This window comes from Ilyonectria robusta, assembly GCF_021365365.1.
Source record: "Ilyonectria robusta strain PMI_751 chromosome Unknown BGZ61scaffold_35, whole genome shotgun sequence".
Lineage (NCBI taxonomy): Eukaryota > Fungi > Ascomycota > Sordariomycetes > Hypocreales > Nectriaceae > Ilyonectria > Ilyonectria robusta.
Genome location: NW_025764469.1, coordinates 22,530 through 45,044, shown reverse-complemented (window position 1 = coordinate 45,044; position 22,515 = coordinate 22,530). Strand labels below are relative to the sequence as shown.

Sequence of the window (22,515 nt, the reverse complement as noted above, 5' to 3'; positions counted from 1 at the left end):
CTTGGACCTCTATAATCGAGTGTGTCTCAGCCACTGGGGTCGCCCTCAGCCCGCTCGTCATCTTCAAGGCGAAAAGTATCCAAGACCAGTGGTTCAAAGACCAATTCCTCGAAAAGCACCCTACCTGGCAAGTATTCTTCTCAGAAAATGGCTGGACAAGTAACGATATAGCTCTTGAGTGGCTGGAAAAGATCTTGCCCGAGACAGACCCCCAAGATCCATCCCAGGCACGGTTGTTAATTGTCGACGGCCACGGTTCTCATACTACGGACGAATTTATGACAGAATGCTTTCTCAACAATGTTTATTTGCTCTTCTTACCAGCGCATACTTCCCATGTCACACATCCTTTGGATTTGGGTTGCTTTTCGAGCTTGAAGGCAACATATCGACGTTTGGTGGGCAACTTTGTGGCTCTGACCGATGAAACTAAGCTTGGCAAGGCAAGATTCCTCGAATTTTATGCAGAAGCTCATGAAATTGCTTTTTCCAAGCCGAATATTCAGTCTGGATGGAAAAGCAACTGGTCTATATCCAAAGAGCCGGCTAAAAGCACTATCAAACCGCTGGGTAGTGGCCCCGCGCGCGTCAACCCCCCCTGCTCAAACCGCCAGCGACATCTCGACCCCAACGAAGAGCCAGGACGTCATAAAAATACTCAGAAGCGAGACAAGAAGCCAACATACACGACGAGTATTTCAGAAGGTTAGTATAGCACTAGACAAGCGCAGTATTGAGTTGGCTTTGAAGGACCGTGAAATTGCTAGCTTACGCACTAGGTTGGAACAGCTTGAGCCACCGAAACGCCGCAAAGTACGCCAGGATCCGAACGAAAGATTCATGAGCCTTGCAGAAGTGGCTCTACAATGCAACCAAACGCCGGGACAGCGTACAGCTCGAGAGGGCAGTGACATGGTATTACATCGGGGCAAGGGCCTTCCCTGTCCTACTTGGTACACCGAAAATAAGTCCCGAAGGCAACAAACTCTTCGGTTATCTCCCATGCGCCCCTAGTTGATCCGTTTTAACGCGGCGCCACTCGGATCATCGGCAAGCTAGCGGCGGGGCGGGCAAGAGGGATTAGGGTTATACGGTGTTGCAGTGCATCTCAGTGAGGGGTAACGTTGGGTGACAGGGTCGGTGCGTCAACAGGGTCCCATGGCATCCAAAGCCTCCGAATCCTCTGGAGGGTCAAGTTGACAGTCACCACTACGGGTTGCATGGTGGTACTTGTGTAAGGTTGAGGTGGCCACGCCAAAGCCAGCCGAAGCCTGTCACAACCTGCCAAACAGGCCTGCCAACACCTTCTGATGGGGTACGAAATTGCCGCCGTGGCGTTTACCCTCCGAATTCATGACACATCTGCTCCTCCACGACCACCACCACTTCCAAGCACTCCTCCATCCAACCGCATGGCTCTCTCACCCACCCTGCTTTTTAAGTATTCCATGTTCTGATATAGCCCGCTTGTCTCTCGTCGTTCTCGGTATAAACCCTTCCTACGCCTTCACTGGTTACGATGGTAGAGACCTATTTATATACGCCGCGACATCGGTCACGCCACAAGCCTACGTACCTGCGTTGACTCCCTGCCGGCTCCCAAGTTTATTCATTCATCCAAATTTCCTATCTCAACGCATGCTGTCGCAATAACCAGTCTGCATCATCAATAAATCCCAACTCTCCCTCGTCCACCGCAAGTTACAACCGCCCTGTTATTGAGCTTGTCCTTTCCGGAAGGTGGCCAGCCACAACTTCACCCACTCTAACAAGTCGATCGCAGTTCATAATTACACATCTACGACAACCATGTGTGGCTTTACCAAAAACTATTACATCTACACATCCTGCATGGATCCCGGGATTCACTTTTGCAAGACCTCCACCGATGGAAATCAAAAAAATGCCTGTCCTAAGGGCCCCCATGAGCGCTACATCGTGTTGCCCGAGACCTGCCCACTATGTTGTGGCTGAACCAAGCTCCTGGGATTCCAGTCTAATGGCATCCTTCCTGTATTGTCGAGCCAAAGAAGCAGCTCTCATCTCTCGATTTTTCCTTCCTGGTTCTGCGCGGGGCCGTTAATGTTGGACTACATCGGTTTGGGTTTGGTTTGGGTTTGGTTTGGGAGAAGTGTCTTGGTCCTTCGACGGTCAGTCCGCTTGAATCTCGGCAGTATGTTTCTCGAGGCGAGGTTATATCTAGAGATATATGAAGTATTGGTGATAACGGAAACCCGCCCAATCGAGCACGCCGCGGCCGGTGACGTTCGTTGAGGGGGTCCTGGGGAATAGGTTACATACATACATAAGTTTTATCACGCCCGGGGCTAAGCCTAAAGGGCACGAAAACTAGATTACATAGCCAATTTCATCAGGTTCTGTCTCAGTCTCGTCAAAGCCCTTACAAAGACTACATTTCACAAATTTTCTTTGCCACATTGCTATTTCACAGCGGTATCTCGTGGGGTTAGTAGCAAGTTCCCCAACAACCGGCCCCTCATCACCAAGGTCAACAGACCCCTGTCGCCTGGTAAGGGAAGACCTCCGGGTTTTTACCTGCCTGGAACCTGGGTCTCCGGCCGGGAACACGGCGAACTATGCGATTCGGACCCACATAGCCACAAAACTCGGCATTTGACCTACACCAGCTCCCGGAGGCATCCCGAGTCAGAACTGGATGGGCCACCCGCGCCGCCTTAACACCCGCGACCTCCTGGTACAGAGACAAGCCGAATGGGCCACAGATATAAGAGCCACCGCAGTCGAGATAAGCCAAAAATGGTTCGCATGTCGCCCTAGAATGCCCACGGAGACTCACCAACGCTCTGTATACTTCCAGAAGCAGGGTGAAGGTTTAGATGAGGTGTTCACGGAAGGAGCTCCGCGACAGTTTTCTGCCACCATGAAGACTGTGGGGAATATGTGTGAGGCCCTGCGGGATATTCCTGGGACGCTTCGGTTTGTCAGACACCCCTGAAGTACCATCATTAGTCACACCATCCGCAATGCGCAGGCGAATGCGGTGCATAGGCCTAGAGAGCAGAGTCCACAGCAACGCAAGATACGTGCTAGACACTGGCGTCGATACATCCGCTGGCAAGTATTGTATGTTAATGCGGAAAATTCTGACCGTATCGCTGAGATTTAGCGTGCTAGGTACTGTACCGCTACCATTCGTCGCGCTGTACTCAGCTAGCAATGCAATGATTCAGTCTGGATGTCTCTCAAGCACGGTTTTCAGGTCGGTGAGATTGGCGTGGTTTGACGGTAAGGTCTCGTTCGTTCTTACGCGGAAGATCGCCTGAAGTAGGGACAGCTCCCGCACAAGCCGCGACCTCGGGTGTAGGATCGTGAAGATTGGGTCAAAGACTGCGGCAAGAAAGATAGCATCGATAGGATAAGCGGTAGACACGACTATGATGGAGCCGGGGCGCGGCAGGCGCCAGAGCGGCTGTTGCACCAGCGACCCGGGCATTACCCTGTCGATCTGCAGGTCGGTCCACCAGACACCTAGAATGGCCATAAGCGTCCATAGGCACAGTTTATTGCCGACAGGGCCGGGGTGAACCCATTGCAGGACCAGGAAGTAGGCGGAGAAGGCAATGATGAAGAGTGGTAGGCGAAACAGGAAGAGAGCAGCACAGAATACGAGCGAGGCGCAAGATTGGGAAGGCTCAGACAACGAGGACGGCGCAACGGTGGAGTCAGTGCTGGCCCTGCTGCTGCCGGCTTGGTTGACTCGGGGAGTTAATGTTCGATACGATCGCGCTGCTTGGTGAGAACGATGTTGAGGCATTCCCTGGCAGTGTCGTGTTGGGTTGACATGTCGGTCGCATGTTCCAAACTCTTGCGTATAGGGATGTTGTGGAAATGCTTGACTTTGTTGCGGTCGATATTTCCTGCTTAAAGCTGCCTAAAGAGCAGGCTTAGAAATGTAACAGCCAGACGGGGTGTATGAAATGGAGAAAATGACGCTGATAGAAGCAGCCCCAGCTTGTTCTCAAGCCTCGCTTGCCTTTCTCATCATCTGTCTGTGAGGTCATCATGATACCCTCCCTCTTGGGTACACACACGGCGACCGGAATTGCCAACCGGCACTACGATCGCGAATGCCTGCATGCTATAGCAAGGCTGGCCCAGCTAATTCACATGTTCGAATGAGGTATGAGGAATAACATGGGCAAAGAGAAGGCAGAGAATTTAAGAAGTTACGTGGACATGACGTAACGGGAAATTCCGTTCACGCACCCCAAAACTGGTTGAAACGAGGTTGCCCAACCATAGGTGGGGTGATGGTCGTGACAACATTCTTACCACACAAATGCTCTATTCCGTCACCTAGGCCCGATGGATGACTTTTGAAAAGCCGGCAAAGTCCAGAACCTCTTTATTCAGGCTACGGTTCTCCTTCACATGCTCGACCCAGTCCGTAGTGAGCCCGTAGCGCATGGCCTCGATCGAGATCTGAACGAGATCGAAACCCCGCGAGAACGTCTCCTCGGTTCATCATTGTTTGCTTGCTGCGTGTTTGCCTGCTTGTTTGTTAGTGTGTGCATGTCGGTTTGCATTTTGTAATGCTTGGCATAGAGGGGCGAGCTGATCCTCTCCGTGATGGACGAAGCCCGGTTACGGGACTCTGGATTCTCTGACCCTAGATGGATCGCGTCTTTCGGCTACAGACGATTGCCTCGAGCTGCTGGCTGCGCGCGGCATGTAGCAAAGTTTCCAAACCGGACAAGTGTCGTGCTGTTTCAGAAACCATTCGTGATGCAATTTGAATGGAAGATGTGCCCGCTTTATGTTCTGAGCATCGGGCAGATGCGGTCGGCAGTGGACTGACATTTCCAGTTCCTCAGTAGGCCTAGCCGTAGCGTCGATAGGCCAATGGCAACCCTGGAGCTGACATGCCCATGACGCTGAGCAGACGTCTCCATCGCACGACACGTTCTGTGAGTGCACCGCGCCCCTCTTCCCCCTCTCCAAGCGACACAGGGCTAGCGGTATTACAGATTATACTACTCCGTATACAACAGCCTTGATTTACCCCAAGATGCCCAGTCCGTTTCTCCTCTCTCGCATCAACATCCGCATGCACACACATCAGACACAATGGCTTTGGCCGTCGAGCTCTCCACCCCCGTTACTGGTAGCTACCAGCAGCCCATTGGCCTGTACGTCCTCGAGTCTCCTCAATATACTTGAGGGCATTCATCCAGTTACAGTCACTAACACTGAGATAGCTACATCGACGGCAAGTGGGTTGAGGGTGTTGACAAAAGGAAGTTCGAGGTTATCAACCCCTCCACTGAGGAGGTCATCACCTCCGTCTGCGAGGGCAACGAGAAGGATATCGACCTCGCCGTCGCCGCCGCCCGAAAGGCCTTTGAGGGTGTCTGGAAGAAGACCACCCCCAACGAGCGAAGCGTCCTGATGCTCAAGCTCGCCGACCTTGCTGAGAAGAACAAGGAGCTCCTCGCCGCCGTTGAGTCTCTCGACAACGGCAAGTCCATCACCAACGCCCGCGGTGATGTCGGCGCCGTCATTGGCTGCATCCGATACTACGGAGGTTGGGCCGACAAGATTGAGGGCAAGACCATTGACATTGCTCCCGGCATGTTCCACTACACCCGCCCCGAGCCCGTGAGTTCTCCCCGCACTCCATCCTTTCACACTGCCGGCGCTGACTCCAGCTTCCCCAGATCGGTGTTTGCGGTCAGATCATCCCTTGGAACTTCCCTCTTCTCTTGCTTGCCTGGAAGATTGGCCCTGCCCTGGCCACCGGCAACACTATTGTAATGAAGACGGCTGAGCTGACTCCCCTCTCTGCCCTCGTCTTCACCCAGCTCATCGAGGAGGCTGGCTTCCCCGCTGGTGTCTTCAACCTCGTCTCTGGTTTCGGCAAGACTGCCGGTGCTGCCCTCTCTTCCCACATGGATGTTGACAAGATTGCCTTCACTGGCTCCACTGTCATCGGCCGAACCATCATGAAGGCTGCTGCCGCATCCAACCTCAAGAAGGTCACCCTTGAGCTTGGTGGCAAGTCCCCCAACATTGTCTTTGATGATGCCGACATTGAGGAGGCCATTAACTGGGTCAACTTCGGTATCTACTACAACCACGGTCAGTGCTGCTGCGCCGGTACCCGTATCTACGTCCAGGAGGGCATCTACGACAAATTCCTGGCTGCCTTCAAGAAGCGTGCTGAGGAGAACAAGGTCGGTGACCCCTTCCTTAAGGAGACTTTCCAGGGTCCCCAGGTCTCTCAGCTCCAGTACGACCGTATTATGAGCTACATCAAGTCCGGTAAGGACGAGGGTGCCACCGTCATCACTGGTGGTGAGCGTCTCGGCAACAAGGGCTACTTCATCAAGCCTACCATCTTCGCCGATGTCAGGCCCAGCATGAAGATCATGCAGGAGGAGATCTTCGGACCCGTCTGCGCCATCTCCAAGTTCAAGGATGAGAAGGAGGTCATTGATCTCGCTCATGACACTACTTACGGTCTCGCCGCTGCCGTCCACACCAAGAACATCAACACCGCCATCCGCGTCAGTAACACTCTCAAGGCCGGTACCGTCTGGGTCAACTGTAAGTTTTTCCCCTTGATTAACCCCCCTTGTCACCTCCCTTCCCGCAAACGTCAAAAACTTCGAAACACCACAACATCGTCAAAACAACACCAAAAAACGTGAAAAGAAGCAAAAGAAGTTAATTGCTGCGCTAAAGGTTATAATATGCTTCATCACCAATTGCCTTTCGGAGGTTTCAAAGAATCTGGAATCGGTCGCGAGCTTGGAGAGGCTGCTCTGGCCAACTACACCCAGAACAAGTCCGTCGGTATCATGCTCTACGACAATTAAGAAGTCAAATCAAATTGAAGGAAATGGGAAGTTGATAGAGCGGCCTTGTAACTGTGTGACGAATTTGTATATGATCCCCCTTAGTTTTGCAGCATTTCTGATAAATAATGCCAGAAATTTGTCAAAGCATTTCGTTGTCCTGTTCGTGATGAGCCATTTGCCAAATTTGGTGACAGCGTTTTCGCCAAAGGTCGTGAGGAGCTGAGTCTTCGGACCCACCCCACATCAACCTTAAATCTTATTACTGTCTACGGCGGCCGATAGGGAACACTGTTGCAGAACACTCTATCAGTTGGCCATGCAGCCCACACCTTGCTCCTCATCTCCACACCTTACTACTCCCGGTACCTGGGCATAAGTGTTCCTTTACACATCTTAGCTACTATCAATCAAGAATTCCCTTCCCTTCAGATATCTGTCTCTTGTATGGCACTTGTATCACCTCGATCTGGCGTAACTGCCTTACCTCTTACCGGTACATGTAACATAGCAATCAGCCCACATAATGTTAATCTACCTAACTCAATCTAAGCTATCTGATTTTTTCTAAGTGATGCTAAGCAAGTAATATAGTGTTATAATTAAAACAATTTTTATTCGCTATAGTTGTAATTTGAAGATAGCAACTGTATTAGAGGATAGCTACTTGTCTAGCCTAGTAGAGGCTTAAACCTCCCACCCTTTGATGGTGCTGAGATGTACTTTGATAGTGGACGAGACACAACTAATACCTACCCAATGAAGAGGAAGTGAGGCGAGTGGAGTAAAGATAGAAATGTCACGGGCCAGGGCCCATATCCTTGCGGCTGTGCCGCAAGACGTCCTAGGCTGTGCGCACCAGGGTCGTCGAGAAATCGTTCCATAGCTCAGGGGCACTTAGGAACTTCTTTCTTTCTTCTTTATCTTTGATGTAAATAGCATCCTGGACTAGATAGCTAGAATACAGTTACTAGAGGCTGTTCACAAGAAAGAGCAAGAGAGGGAGGACTGCTGTACTCAATTGGTTGCAAATATAAACGCAGCAGCAAATGGAGAATAAGGTAAAGTAAATGATTAAATAGAAAGCATAGTTAAATAATAATCAGTATGAAGGTAAAAAGCAAATCAATTTAAGTAAAAAACATCATGATGGATGCCTTTGTCCACTTGAGAGTCAGACTCCGTTTTTCTCTATCAATCTAGCATGTCAGCCAATCATATCTTCCTAGTCCTTCAAAAAGGAGGCAACTTTCCCTGAAGAGGGCAAGTTGTAACGAAAGCTAACTCCACTAATACTGTCAGATATTTGGGTGAATTGTCATTGTATTCATGTTCTGTGCGTTTTGCTGGAGTGTTTGAAGCCTGCTATATATATGCCTTGATTTATCAGCTCTTGCCACTGGTGGCGATATTAGCCACAGGGGGCAACGAGGCGATTTTCCCCGAAGCTTCTAGCAGCTTCCAGCAGTATTCAGCAGTATTCAGCAGTATTCAGCAGCCTTCCTTGCCACTATTCAACAAATACAGTGTAAGTCAACCACCCTTGTGACTGACCCCCCCCCCCCCCCCCAGTGACTGACCCTCGTCACCGAAATGGCTCAACCACAACACCAAGAACAAGATGAAAGATATCTCAACAACTCTAATAGATAATTGGTTCAATTAAACTAGGATTACTCAAATAGTGCCCAATCAAACATAAAATCCTCTATCGGAGCCAATTGCATCTGCTCAGAGGTCTCAACTGGCTCTAGTAGCTTCCACATTCGTTGTTGCGTTTGAATGATCTGCTCAATTCGAACGAACTTCTCATTGGGTGCCAGCTTGACTTTAGCGTATTTAACTGGTCGAAGACTAGTAATTCGAGCCTGCATTCTCTCATTTTCGGCTTGTAAGAGTGTGTTTAGAAAGGAAACCCTGTCAAATCCCTTTCCAATTGAGCGGAATAAGAGGCGTTTCGTTGGCCCATCATGCCCCCCCCTGAATATCTCGTTTGCAAGCGCACGAATGTGATTTGAATGAGTTGGAGTCTTAGCCAATAAGGCCTCGATGTCTCGGGACATGATTGGCCTAGCTCCTTGTGTCTTCAGAGCTGTGGCCTGTTTCTCACGCTCCTGCTGCTCTTTGAAGAAAAATCGGCTCATAAGAGGGCGAGAGATATTAACTGGCCAGAGCCCTATTGCCTTCCAGCCACTTAAAATATTCTATTTAGTAAAGACCTTTTCTCTAGCCTGCCTATATGCATTAAGAAAGGTCTTTTTTGCAATTGTGGCGTTAGAAGTGAATTGTGGTTGGTTTGTTAGTGGGAGATGCACTTTAGTGCAGACCAGCCAAAGACAGAGAGAGTCTGGGATCCCAAGAAGGATCCAGCTGAAGGAGGGAATCAGCTGAGACTGGCTGGAGGAATAGATTGACTGGATGGTTGAAGCATGTGATCCAATGCTTCCCAATGCAACCAAGAGAAAAAGAGTGTAAATAAAGTGGCATGAGCTGCTGCGACAGCTGGTCTAGGGTCATAGGGAAAGACAGTGCAAATCTAAAAGTTCAAAATTGAAGAAGGGAAAAAGCATGCCCATCCAATGACTTGGATGGTGCAGTCACTTTAAGTAGTAGCTAATATGTCAGGCTAGCCCTGCTGTCATTAAAACTCCAGTGCGCCTGTCAGCACCACCACAATGTCAAGGGGTTCAGAGAGGGGGCGAAGAGCGAGTTGATATGTGAGAGTTCACTTGCAAGGGATTATTGTGCTTGGGGTACTGCGGTAGATTGCAGACGCTGCTAATTTTACCTATCTAATAACGTGGCCCCAACCTTTCATATATATCTGTGTAGATGAACAGAGAAGGGTCGTAACTCATGTCAAGCATGAAACCATATACCCCAACCAAAACCCCTTTCCCTATTTCCCTCTTAGCTTCCAGACTGAAGAAGCCTATGTATTCCGATAAAAAGATTATATCCCAAGGACAAAGAGTGATGAAGAAGGAGAAAGCAAGCTCTATGTGCGGACCAAGAGGAGGGAGGCGGCTTGCCTTCACTTGGGCAGTTGCCGTAGCGCGTGGATGATATTGGTGAAGGTGCGTCTAGGGGAACTCGAAGTCGGAGGGGACGCAGTAGGGGCTGAGGCTGGGCTGGAAGAACTTGCAGACGGTCTTAGGGGGACAAGTACCAGCGAACTAGAAATGTTGGTCAGTGTCTTGATGTTCTTCTCGTCGAGGGGAGGAGAGAGAGGAGGAGGCAACGTACAACAAACTTGCGGGAGACGTCGCAGACCTGCCAGCTGGAGGCGTCCTTGGTGCAGGCGTAGGTGCCGGGGGTGCAACCCTTGGGCTTCCCGGGGGAGGCAGCAGCGAAGAAGGCCAGGGCGGCGACGATGGCGACGGAGATCTTCATGATGATGGTTTGGTGGTTGGGAGTGAGGAAGTGTGTAAGTGAGTGAGTTGAGTGAGTGAGAAGATTGAGCGAGAGGCTTTGGTTGTTTGAGGTGGAATATCGTAGTCTTTATATACTCATCTTCGAGGCCATGCTTATGCTTCTCAGCTACCCTCTCTGTCTCTCTGTCGATCTGATCTGTCTGCTCCCCCGGGCGCGCTCAACACGAGCTGACAGGCCCGAGATGGTGTGGAGGCGATGTCCCACGCCACCTCTCGGGACCTGGCTCTCTCCCCAGGCTCTATCCGCCCTCCACCGTCTGCACCGTCGGCACCGTCTCCTCGGGAAGCTCCCTTAGATGCCTAGGAGTTGCTGCAAGCCACGGGTGTGCTGAGACCCTAGCCCGGCGTGTGTTTGGTGGAGGCTGGGTGCTGAGTGCCGTGCGATACGATGCTGATCATGGGGAGACGGGTGATCGGCGAGCGGGACAAGGGAGGGGGGAGATAGGTATTTTCGGCCCGGTCGACTCCCCAACCCCTCACCGCCCCGAACGACGTAGAACACGCTTTCCAGCGGCTACTTGAAACATCAGCTATAGGGTGAGTAAACTCTCTATTGCCTCTTGACTTGATTTGATGCTTAAACTTACAAATCTAAATGCTGGAAAATTTCTGCGCAAGATAATATAACTCTAATCGCTCTATCTGATTTGGAATATAGTTCTTTAAGCAAAAGAAATAATTAAATAGAGTAAAAAAGTAACCCCCTTCGCGTGTGTTTCCTTGTTTTGCACCTAGGTGACGTCCTGTATGCACCTGGAAAGAATCCTGGCGACACCTGACAGTGCTACCAAAGGACCTATAGCACCCTTTCGCAACTCGACAAGAGTTAAAAATCATCCAACTGCAAGTCCATTGGATGACATTGCCTCTGCTATTCTAAGACTACAGCAAGGTAGCTCGAAACTTTCCGACTGGTCTGCAATACTACAATAATATGACTATCCCTGAATTAAAAACCTGATATTTGGCAATTATTAGCATGTGAAGATGGTGTGAGTGCTGGAGCGGCCATCCGCTCCAGATTACTACAACAGGGCTAATGCCATCACCTCAATCTTCCAAGCGGAAGAGCAGGCTAGGACGGCTGCGGCTGCCACTCCTCGTCACCGTTGTCGTTGGCCATTTGACGGCGCCCTAAGCCGACGTCAGATGCTGCACGTGGTGAGATGACGACGAACTTCATCACTATAACTAGCTATGTGGCGTTGTCATGCAACATTAGATGCGTCAACAAGCGACCGAGATACGTACAGAACTACTTGGCCCACACTGCCTGCACCTGGGTAGCGCTCCGTTGATTTTTGCACTCAGACTGGCTGTACTCTAGGCCATACCGCGGTGAGATGGTCAGAGGCGCGCGAAACAGCAAGATATTTCTTCGTGGTAGCACATGGGCAAAAAGTTAAATTGTCTAGAATGCGGATATCAGGTGACACTCAACCATAGACGTCTCCTGCTATCATGAGCATTCAACAGTCCTAAACCCGGTCTCCCAACTAAGCTAATTGGTTTTGTTCAATAGGCTTACAAAGTTTAGCTCACTAGGGTTCCGTTGAGGTAATTTACCGAACGGTAATTTACCTATCTGACCACGGTTTTTGACGTCAGAAACCTCGAGGTATTTTACATGTCGAAAACCTCTCATTGGCCGACGTCCATATTTTCTCCACTATTTCCCAAATCAGTCTCTTCCCAAACCCAGCCGTCGACAAAAATAGAAGTCTTGGAAGGCGTTTTCTATCTTTATCAGTGTTTATCAGCCGAGCAACATCAACTGTCTCCCAGTTTTTGATAACTATCGGTTCCGCTGGATTATCTTTGACCTACTTGAGCCTCTTTACAAAGTGTTCATGAACACCATGGGTCTTAGGGCGACAGCCTTTGTTGCTCATTCTGACAGTTACATTGTTCTTTACTTTTCAACCCCGAAGAAGAGAATTTGGTGACGATTTGTGCGCTGCATTGGTGATTCGAGGCACTAAGCCTATTCCGTGTACCAACTAATCCTAATATGGCTAGGCACTAAGCCTAAATTGGGAGGAGTTTTTGACATAAATTACTGCCAAAAACCCCCTTTAGGTATTTGACGGTCAAATACCGTTTTTGACCGTCAAAAACGGAACCCTAGTTAGTTCCAGAGCAGCGCCGGCGCTATCCTCGTCTCCACCGTATGGCCGTCAATATCCTCTCAATCGCACCCTCATCCGCTGAACCAGAACAACAATTCTCGGGCGCACGCCGTACACAGAGCTGGGATAGGCTTAGGTTATCGCCAGAGAACCTCCAGAGGTTAGAGTGTATGGATAACTGGTTTGCGAGGAAGCTCATCTCTTCGGAGGAGCTGCTAGGGATGATTGTAGAGGCTGTGGAGATGGATGAGATGGATATTGATTTCGACGAGGAGGATTGGGATGTATGATATAAAGTGGCATATTTTGAAGAATTGAGCATATATACAGTATCTACCTTCCTTACCTACCTTATCTTCTACCCACCATCTACCCACTACTCTACCCATCACTCTACCCACCACTCTACCCACTCTACCCGGGTAGGGTAGAGGACCACTCCTCTACCTGGGTAGGGTAGAGAAGTGGGTAGAGCTCCCTCTACTCTACAATGCCCAAGTATGGGACCTACCATCATCTGTCAACCAAGCAGCCGCAGCATAACATCCCACCCTTCCGAGACAAGGCTTTGACTTGGGTACCCAGTGCTCATGACCATCCGCATTGTGAGAATTATGGATACGTGCATAATCTTCATGTTCGTCTTGAACTTCTTCCGCAATGCTATTGAGATCCGACCTGTCGCCACTATCAGGAATCACAAGGCTCGTGACGTCGTCAACCATGATCGCGTCCTTATGAACGTCTTGCCAATACTGCAATTCAGGCCAGATATACACAGTCCGCAGCGACTCGAAGAACAATAGTAGGTACCTGAAGGGGTCGCTTCTGGTCACATCCCTTCTTCTCTGTATCCGGACCAATTCGTCATCACTGAGTGAGGTCCTTAACCGACGAGGAACGCATGATCGGCGTCTAACATATGATCGGTGTCCACCGTAGAGGAATGCCACGTGTTTGAAGGAGGAAACAATGTCGCGAAAAGACGCAAATAGGCTGGCATCTTGTGGGAAAAACTCATCAATATCTGGAATTCGTCTACAGAGTCCATTCTCACGAGACTCTCGAGGTTGTGCATCATTTGTGTGGTCGCCAGTAAGATCTGGCACATTCGTGATGAGAAGCACGTCCCTCGCCGGATCGCACCGGACCAGTAGGGACCGACGATAATCGACATGCTAGTTCCAGTTGTAAACGCGAAATGCCTTCGGATATCGGGTGAGAACGGCGCCGCGTCCTTCGCGACAAGCAAGGTTGATGTTCAGTAGAGCCTGTTCTAATGCCGGGTCAGGGACAGTGTGTCCAACAACCAAGGTAAGGTAAGGATTTTATTTCGCCCGGGGGGACACACCCCAGAGGGCCTTTGCGCTAAGCTATTTTCGTTTCGTACAGTTCTTCCATAATCACCCGAAGCCCCAAAATTTCACTTTTACTAACTGGTCCAATCTGGTGTATATGCCGTGACAGGCCTGCTTGAAGGCCAATTTCCCCAAGTGTTCAGCATCCTATCCTCAGCAGCTGAAGCCCGGTCTGTCAAAATGAGACTGTATGATGTTAGTAGGATTCAATCTGAATAGTTAGTGTGCCTGAGGCTTCTGGTCCATGTCAAGCCTCCCCGTTGCAATGGCAAATTTGATCGTCGCCCGTACTGCCCGCATGTCTGGTGCCCATTTGTCATCGTCAGACGCTGCCTTTCCTCCCAAGAAGAACGAGAGGTTTCCCATCTTTGCTTGTGGGCATTTCAGCATGCCTTCCCGTTGCTTTGTCCACTTTGTGCATCTGAATAGAAAATGTTTAACTGTCTCGGATGCTTGACCACATTCGCACATATCCGATTCTACTGCGCCGATGTTGTGCAGAAAGCTGTTTAGTCTTGCCATTCCGGTGCGGAGCTGGATCAGCACATCTGCTTCTTTCCTCTTCAGCAGGTCATATATAGTACGGGTATGCTTGCCAGGGAGTGCCATGTCTATCGTCGTCGAGTATTTCCCAGCTCTTCCTGGCGGCATTCTTGTTTGCTGCTGCTTGGTTATGACTAGTCTTATCCTCGTGGATCTTGCTTGATACAGTGGTATATCTGGTCTGCAGTCTCTTTCAGTGGCCCGCCGGGCTGCTGCTTTGGCTTTTGGTCCTAGTGCGAAGTCTTCTTCGCCTGCTGGAACCCACATCATCTGGAGAGAGTTGCCCTCGTCTTCAAGGCGCCCGACATGGTCGTAGATTTGCCGAATGGCCTGTTGGCCGGATTGTTGACGCGGCCGCCGTATGGCTTCTAGTGCGGAACGGTTGCTCGTCACGACGGTTATAGTCCGTCGACGCAGTCCGAGTGGCATGCATCTCAGCGCCATCTCTATAGCTCCCAGCTCGGCTATGTATAGGTTCAGCTCCTCCGTCGACCCAAGAGTGATGGAGTAGCTGGCCACTAGTTCGTCGGCATTGTTGAGGGCCGTATCTCGTACGACACCTCCCATGCCTACCATGCCCTCTCTCTGCGAGGAGCAGGTGGCAATGACTATGCCATCCACCCTCTTTGCTTCTTCCACCGCTCTCTCCCGGTCACGGTCGCACGACACCGGGATACGGTCTCTCCATGGCGGTAACGCGTACTCCCGAATGATCTCTATTCGTTCAGTGGCTGTTTCCCCTTGTACTTGAGCAATCCTCTGCATCGGCGACACGAATCGGCGACACACTTTCATCACCTTCAGTGTCGCCAACGGGTGTGTCCTGGGAAGGGTCCGGAGGTTGATCCAGAACCTTGTTGCTGCTTGCGCATGCCGTTCTTGCACCGGTTGGATGCTAGCTTCGGCCTCTGCCACCGCCGTTGCGACGGTCCGGAAAGCTCCCGTGATCGCCTGTGCTCCGATCATCTGTGCCTTGTCCAGCCAAGCAGCTTCTCTAATGCCACATGAGTGCGCCCACACGCTGGACGCATAGTCCATGGTGGGAGCTACTGTTGCTACGAACAGTTGTCTCGCCGTCCGCGGTGACAGCATCTTCAGTCTTCTCAGACACATAGCAGCCGAGAGCCCCTTTGCAGCGGCTCTAGCTATGTGTTCCTTGTACCGCAGTTTCGCGTCCACGACCACTCCCAGGATCTTGGCGCTCGCCTTGGGCTTGACTACTTTTCCTTTGATCATGAACGGTTTGTCGCTGGTACGCGCGGCGTTTCGAGTGAAATGCACGATGGCCGTTTTGTCTCCGTTGAACGTCGCACCGCTCCGTCTTTCCCAGCCCAGTGCTTCGTCTATAATTGATTGGATGCCGGCTCGATTCTCCTCCGCTGTTGATCCCACCACCCAGGCTGAGTAGTCGTCCACGAATGCCATCGAACCACCTTTTGCGTTGATTCTTCTCTGCACCAAATCTGCATTGAAGAACAGGAACAACACCGGCGACAGCGGTGATCCTTGCGGGAGACCTGCCTGTGGCAGCTCCCGTAGCTGCGACGTGTGTCCATTTACCACCACGGTGGCCATTCGTCCAGAGCAGAAGGCGTCAATCCATCTCACCAGTCCATCAGGTATGCCTCTCGCCTTCAGCCTCTCCAGGAGTCGTTCTTTGAACACTCCGTTGTAAGCGCCTTTGACGTCGAAACTGATCAGACTGAGCACCCTGCCGGCCCTCCATGCCTTATAGATCTGCTCCTGCAGCAGAACCAGTGCTTGTTCGGCTGACCTTCGCTTCCTTGCCCCGAAGTGGTTTGCGGGCAGCAATCCATAGCTTTCCACTACATAGGATATCCGCTCTGCAACGACTGCCTCGAGTATCTTGCCCAGTGTCGACAGCAGCGATATCGGTCTCCATGCTTTGGCCACTGTGTAGTCTCCCTTGTCTGCTTTCTTTAGCGGGATGATCTTCGCACTCCTCCACTGGTGGGGTACCGCACCATCCTTGAGGGATGTGTCGAAGAGGTGCAAGACTCGGTATCTAACCACTGGCCAAAGCTGTTTCCACACCATTGCTGGCAGACCATCCTCTCCAGGCGCTTTCCAAGGTTTCGCTGCTAGCACTTTTTGTTCAACTTCCTCCATGGTGAGGTCTGGCATGTGCACTTCCGTCCGTTGCGGTCGGTCGCCTTCATCTTCAATCCTGGCCGGCAACGGCGGGAAGAACGTGCTGAGCAGCTCCTCTGCCTGCTCCACCCTATCTACCGTGGTGGAGCCGTCTTGTCTCTTCAAAGGGGGCACTCTGTCGTCCATAGCGCATATTCCGGGTTTCAAGTACGTAGCCGCCTTCCATATGTTGACATCTTCTGCCAGGAATTCGTCCCAGTGCAGTTTCTTCTGTTTCCGAATGGCATCATGGTACTCCAATGTTTCAGCCTCGGGGAAGGTTCGGAAAGGCTACACCCCCTAGGACTCCCTCTGAGCCGATCGATTCTGCTCAGTCCAGTACCCCTAGCTCGGTCTCAACTCCAACCAGTGTGCCACTTCATGGCGCTTCTCCCGCAACCGTTTCCCACGAAAGAGAGGTGCCAAAAGCTTCTCAATGCCATTTCCCTGTCGAGTGGGACAAAATCCGTTACGATGGGAAGCCAGTGCCATCCATCCGATATCGTCAGCCTCATAAGCGCACCATCAACTCCAAATCCCAACCCTCAGCAATCTACAGACACGGCGCACAGCTTACAACGGACGGAGACAATAAGTACTGGCTCTGCAAATACTGCCACGTTAGTGGCCATCACAATACTGCGCTCTTTGCCAGTGAGAGCACGACCAGCATTATATACCATCTGAAACATCAGCACAGGCTGGAAGAATTTGGCTACAAGGCAGCAGAATGCAACCCCTTCAGCATAGCCAAGGGCGCAACAAATCTCACATCATACCTCGGAGGCCGGCGCTTGGTGTTCAACGACCTGCAATTTAAAGACGATTTTACCGACTGGGTGATTGATCTTGATCTCACCTTCCGTCAAGCAACCCATCAACGCACCTATGAGATTTTTACCAACTATCTGGAAGACAGCGACAAGATTCTGCCCAAGAGCCCGTCAGCTCTTAGTAGCTGGGTCAAAGAGAAATGGTTTGGTGATGCTGGGAGACGTGTTTGGCTGAGAGAAAAGCTCCATCTCACCACAAGCAAGATTCACGTCTCGACGGATGCGTGGACATCTGAAGAAGGGACAAACTATCTAGCTGTTGTTGCTCACTTCTTGGATGAAGGACATAAGCTACAGACAGCTCTTCTGGATCTTCCCCCTCTGAAAGGCCCTCACTCCGGCGAGAATATTGCCAAGGTGCTGTCAACAGTCATCGATTTCTACGATATCTCCCCAGTCATTGGCTTCTTTATGATGGACAACGCTAGCAATAATGACACATGCATTCAGGAGCTAGCAAAGCAGTACCCTGCAATCAATCGTCAGAGTCGCCTTCGGTGCGTCGGCCATATGCTGAATCTCATCGTCAAAGCTCTCCTCTTTGGGCAGGGCGTTAGCAAGCTGGAGCAACGGCTCCGTGGCGCATCTGATGACGAGCGGTTTGAGATATGGAAGAAGCAAAGCTTTATCGGCAAGCTCCACAACTTCTGTACGTGGATCAACAGAAGCGACCAGCGACGAGAGAGACTGAAACAGTACGTTCTGCAGGCGTACGACGAAGGCAGCATCGAGAGCCTCTACACTAGAGTCCTGGTCGATGGCGGGATCCGCTGGAACTCTGTATATTCCATGATTGAAAGAGCTCTGAAACTCCGCCACGCCATTGATCTATTCTTCCTCAACTACAACGATACCAACGGAGAATATGATATCTCACAGGATATCCTTACTCCACAAGATTGGACCGATCTGGGCCACTTCCTCAATATCTTAAAGCCCTTCAAAGACCTAACAAAGCGCATGGAAGGCCGGGCAAACAAAGCTGGCCTAGAAGGATCGCATGGCTCCCTCCACGAGACGATCGAGTCGCTTGATGTCCTTTTCAAGAAGCTCCAGGAGGCTGGGAAGTTTGCAGATGATCACCCTGACGTGGTGTCAACATACTATTCCCATGCTATTGATGCTGCTCGCATCAAGCTTGAAGAATATTTTGGCCTCACAGATGCCACGCCTGCATACCGATGTGCAGTTGCCCTGCATCCGGCAAACAAATTTACCTACTTCGAGCTTGAATGGAGTCACAACAAGCAATGGATCAGCGGGGCGAAGAGAGTGGTGCGGGAGGCTTATGCACAATACGAGGAAGCAGCTGCGGAAGTGGACCTAATAGAAGGAGCACGACAGCAGGAGGAAGAGGAGGAGGAGGAGGAGGAGGCTATTGCTGATAACGGGGCGAGGCTTGATCCACTCCAGCAAGCTCGTAAGCGTCGTCAGAGGCTTGCTGCCATTGCGGCGTCAGCCACACGAGGGAAGCGGACAAAACTGACATCTGAGCTGGATGAGTTTATGGCCAGGACTAATAAGGCTGATCTGGATGTTGAGGATCCTCTGGAATGGTGGGTTCGCCATACATCTGACTACCCCATCCTGTCCAAGATGGCGTTTGACTTGTTCAGTTGCCCAGCAATGAGCGCCGAGTGTGAACGCGTTTTCTCACAGACAAAGAAGGTTATCACAGATGAACGAAATCGGCTTAATTCGGACACTGTAGCAGCGATTGAATGCCAAAAGCACCTGCTTCGAAGCGGTATGTTAGCATAGATCTACCACCGGAGCCACATAAGGAATGGAAAATAGTCGAGTAACGTCAACCAACCAAGCAAAGCAAGCCTCTCTACCGAGTAAACCAAGTAAAGCAAGGGGGTCCCGTCAACCAAGTCAAGTAGAGGGTCCAAATTTTGCTTTACTTGGTTGATGGACACACTGGTCAGGGATTGCGAGCTGGTTTCCCTCAAGTGCAAAATAGCCATCCGTCATACAGATCGAGAAATTGCCACCATCCTCAGGGCTGCACTCATTATAGCGTTTACATCTGGCATGTTGCTGACAAAAGCTGCCACTGATCCTAACGCAGGCGTGCATGGTTTTTGTTGTGAGGTCAACGATATGTATTGGGTTGAGTTGACTAGGCTAGCTAGGCGACGCTATTCCGGGCCGTAAGGGCCCTGGCTGCCTGAGGCCACAACCGCGGGACCCGCGGCTGTGGGCTACGTTCAACAGTTTTGAATAGTCGTGAATAGACGGCAACGCGGATTACCCGCGTCCTGGTTGCACATTCGAGAGCGTGGTGGAAGATGCGGAGGCGTAACTCTGCTGGAAGTTTCGCGAATAGGGGAAATGCAGCATCGGTGGGTGAGCCCCGAATCTGTGTTGCGGCCATCCTTCAAGGTAGGTTTGTTTGATGTTGGCTATCAGTTGGTGTTAAGCAACTCTTAGGATAGGCACACGGTTCAAATCAACTAAATTTCTTGACGAGGAGCCCATTTTCTACGTAACCCTAACTTAACCCTGACCAACCCTAGCTCTGGTGGTCGGGAAATTTGAGCCAATCAGCGACTCGGCCCAAATGTTACCGTGTCAACCGTTTGTCAGACAATTGGCTCCACAGGGATCATTTGATGGCATCAGTCAATTGATGAGAATTATCTGAGGAGCAAGAACTCAGTGACAAGATGCACTGAGTTGTGTAGCTCTTTAAAGGAAACAAACAACCGAATATCGCCGGCATAGGGCCGCTCAAACTCGGGATCAAATGCATCCACGAGGGCCCCTCTGCCTCGAAAGATGGTGCTTCCCTCCAAGAAGGGATTCTCGCCGTCGCAGTACACAAAGCAGAGCTCCTAATAGTCCAGACCAAAAACTGTACTATTAGTCCAAACTGCAGTCCAGACCAATAGTCCACGGACTATTGGTCCAGTTTGCGTCTCTTTGACTAGACTGACGGTCCAGTCTACGTCTCTCGGACTGGACTGACGGTTCAGTCTGACTTTACTAGACCGACCAGTAGTCCAGTCCGAGGGTCGCAGACTAACAGTCTGACTATTAGTCCGTCCAAGATTCGGGGTGCCTTAGGCAACGTTTTCCGAATCTGTGGCCTGCTGCAGAGTGCCAATTCAGCAACTACGCGATCCAACGCATCCAACGGCGCCCAACGCTGACACGCGCGTTTGGGGAAAATTTCGACGCGGTGCTAAGATATGTTAGCCGGTACAGCCCAGCACTGCGTTCGTCTAAGGCAAACCAAGTATCTTGCAACTGAAACCATCGGCCTAACAGTAACCTAATTTTATAGTTTCGAATGGGCCACCTTGCCGATTTCCAGGAAGAATATCTGCAACGTGAGAGATGATTAAGTGCATGTTATCTGAGTAGCGAAAACCCGCCTGGCGGCGTTAAGATATACCAGCCCCGCCATTACAGGTAGGTGGCATGTACAGTAAGTCAACCACCCATGTAACCGACCCCCCCGACCCATCTCTAAGATTCAGATAATCCATCAATCTATTTACTATATTTCAACACAACTTCGTCAAATAAATAGCTAAAAATGCAAAGAAAACAGTATTTAATAGTCTCTTAATTGCTCTCTTCGCTACTAAAATCCTGTTCAAAGTATCTTTTTGTAGGTTGCCTGACGCGGGCTGACCGCCGCACGGGGGCCGGATCTTCCTCCGACTCCGAGCTACTCTTCCCATCCACCACAATACAATCAAGCTCGCCTTTCTGCGACTGAATAACACGTTGATCAGGCTCGCGATTGGTCTCTGCAAGTATCTGTGCGAGGCTTATAAAGCATTCATTCGGATCCTGCCTGATTTTACGTTTTTTCTTCGGTTGCGCCGCGTCAAGCTGCGCGCGTAACCGCTCAATCTCGCGGTCCTTCATCGCGAGCTCGATTGCAACCTTGTCTAACGCCGCAGCCGCTTTCCGAATTGAGAGCCGTGAAGAGGGAGAGCTGCTTTTGGCAGAGAAAAGCTTCACAACATCCCCGCCACGTTTAGGCGTTACGATATTATGAGCTTCTGGGGGAGGTGGTGCCGACTCCGTGAGCACCATCACCCAACGCGAGGCGAGCGGTTTGTTTATATTCACAGGCCATAACCCAGCTGCCCGCCATCCAGATCGAATATTTTCCTTCCGGAAACCGATTTGGCGGGCTTTTACATAAAAATCGAGAAACCTTTGCTTCCCAACCCGGGTAGAATCCGTCAGAGCGGTATGCTCGCCAACTAAAGTACGGTATGCCGTCTTCAGACTAGAAAAGCAACCGAGATCTAAAGGCTGGAGTATGTGAGAACAATGTGCTGGTAAAAAGAGAAGATAAACATTATTCAGGTAACATATAGCCATGAATTCCTCGGTTGCATGCGAGCCATGGCCGTCAACGATCAATAAACGGGCATCAGCTGGATCTGCAGGAGTCGTTTGGGAAATGAACACCTTCTCAAGCCATTCTAATGCAATAGAGTTGCTCGTCCAGCCGTTTTTTGAGAAGGTAACTTGCCAGCCAAGGTGCTTCTTTAAAAAATCGCCTCGGAACCATTGCTCTTGGATGCTCTTCGCTTTGAATATAACGAGCGGATGGAGGGCAACCCCGACTGCTGATATACACTCAATAATGGAAGTCCAGGTACGTATGGTCGCTGTTTTGACTGGTACCGCGTTAGGGCTCTCCTGAGACGAGCCGATCACGAGGCCATTGACGCCCTGGCCTTCCATAATACCGCCCTCGTCGGCGTTATACCGTCGTTCGGGGGGGATCCAATCCACGGTCTCATACACGTCGAACAAGCGCTTGATATTCGCCGGGGTTGCAGCATTTACACGCTCCCAGTCTGTACGGCGGCCCAACTTTGTCTTCAAGGCAGGGTGGCGCTCCACGAAGCGTGTAGTCCACTTCCTTCCTAATGGTGCGTGATCCCCGTGACGCGCGAGAACGCTGCGCACGATAGCTCGAACTTGCGCGTGAGTTGGTGCGTGGCCGAGCTTTTCCTGTCGCAGAATCCAGCGCTCAAGATCATCTTCTTGATCGGCGGTAAGGCGTAGTTGTTCTTGACGAGCGATCTGACGACTTTGCGCGCCAGTGAGGCGACCTCGGAGGGTGTTGGGTGGTACTCCGTTCTTCTTCGCGGCGGCCTTCAAACAGACCCCATTCTTGACGTCTGCAATGGCGTTTTCTAGGTCTTCTGCAGAGTATACCGGCATTATAGCAGTAAAAGAAGAAGATG

At 50.9% G+C, this 22,515-nt stretch overlaps 5 protein-coding genes across 5 annotated transcripts; 2 read left to right on the top strand and 3 right to left on the bottom strand.

Annotated features, from left to right (window-relative positions):
• Window positions 1–1,809: 1,809 nt before the first annotated feature.
• BGZ61DRAFT_368695 (uncharacterized protein) lies at window positions 1,810–1,974 on the top strand (the record flags this gene model as incomplete). The annotated part of the gene is made up of 1 exon (XM_046241911.1): window positions 1,810–1,974. The coding sequence occupies one exon, from the start codon at window positions 1,810–1,812 to the stop codon at window positions 1,972–1,974; it is 165 nt and encodes a 54-aa protein (XP_046096326.1).
• Window positions 1,975–2,901: 927 nt separating this feature from the next.
• BGZ61DRAFT_463480 (uncharacterized protein) lies at window positions 2,902–3,632 on the bottom strand (the record flags this gene model as incomplete). Its single annotated transcript, XM_046247403.1, has 2 exons — window positions 3,233–3,632; window positions 2,902–3,187 (listed from the first exon to the last, which is right to left on the bottom strand). Coding segments are annotated over exons 1-2 (577 nt in total), but the record flags the coding sequence as incomplete, so codon positions are not given.
• A 1,477-nt stretch (window positions 3,633–5,109) lies between these two features.
• BGZ61DRAFT_432410 (aldehyde dehydrogenase domain-containing protein) lies at window positions 5,110–6,940 on the top strand (the record flags this gene model as incomplete). Its single annotated transcript, XM_046243879.1, has 4 exons — window positions 5,110–5,171; window positions 5,241–5,640; window positions 5,700–6,588; window positions 6,727–6,940. 4 exons carry the CDS (start codon window positions 5,110–5,112, stop codon window positions 6,858–6,860), a joined length of 1,485 nt encoding a protein of 494 aa, XP_046096324.1. The 3' UTR covers window positions 6,861–6,940.
• A 2,982-nt stretch (window positions 6,941–9,922) lies between these two features.
• BGZ61DRAFT_368673 (uncharacterized protein) lies at window positions 9,923–10,232 on the bottom strand (the record flags this gene model as incomplete). The annotated part of the gene is made up of 2 exons (XM_046241909.1): window positions 9,923–10,015; window positions 10,086–10,232. The coding sequence occupies 2 exons, from the start codon at window positions 10,230–10,232 to the stop codon at window positions 9,923–9,925; spliced, it is 240 nt and encodes a 79-aa protein (XP_046096323.1).
• Window positions 10,233–19,370: 9,138 nt separating this feature from the next.
• On the bottom strand, window positions 19,371–19,725 carry BGZ61DRAFT_463471 (uncharacterized protein). Its single transcript, XM_046247402.1, has one exon. The coding sequence runs from the start codon at window positions 19,665–19,667 to the stop codon at window positions 19,422–19,424; it is 246 nt and encodes an 81-aa protein (XP_046096322.1). The 5' UTR covers window positions 19,668–19,725; the 3' UTR covers window positions 19,371–19,421.
• Window positions 19,726–22,515: the final 2,790 nt, after the last annotated feature.

Excerpts from the sequence above, each read along its gene's own strand:
- BGZ61DRAFT_463471 (XM_046247402.1), bottom strand. The coding sequence starts at position 19,667 with ATGGCCGCAACACAGATTCGGGGCTCACCCACCGATGCTGCATTTCCC.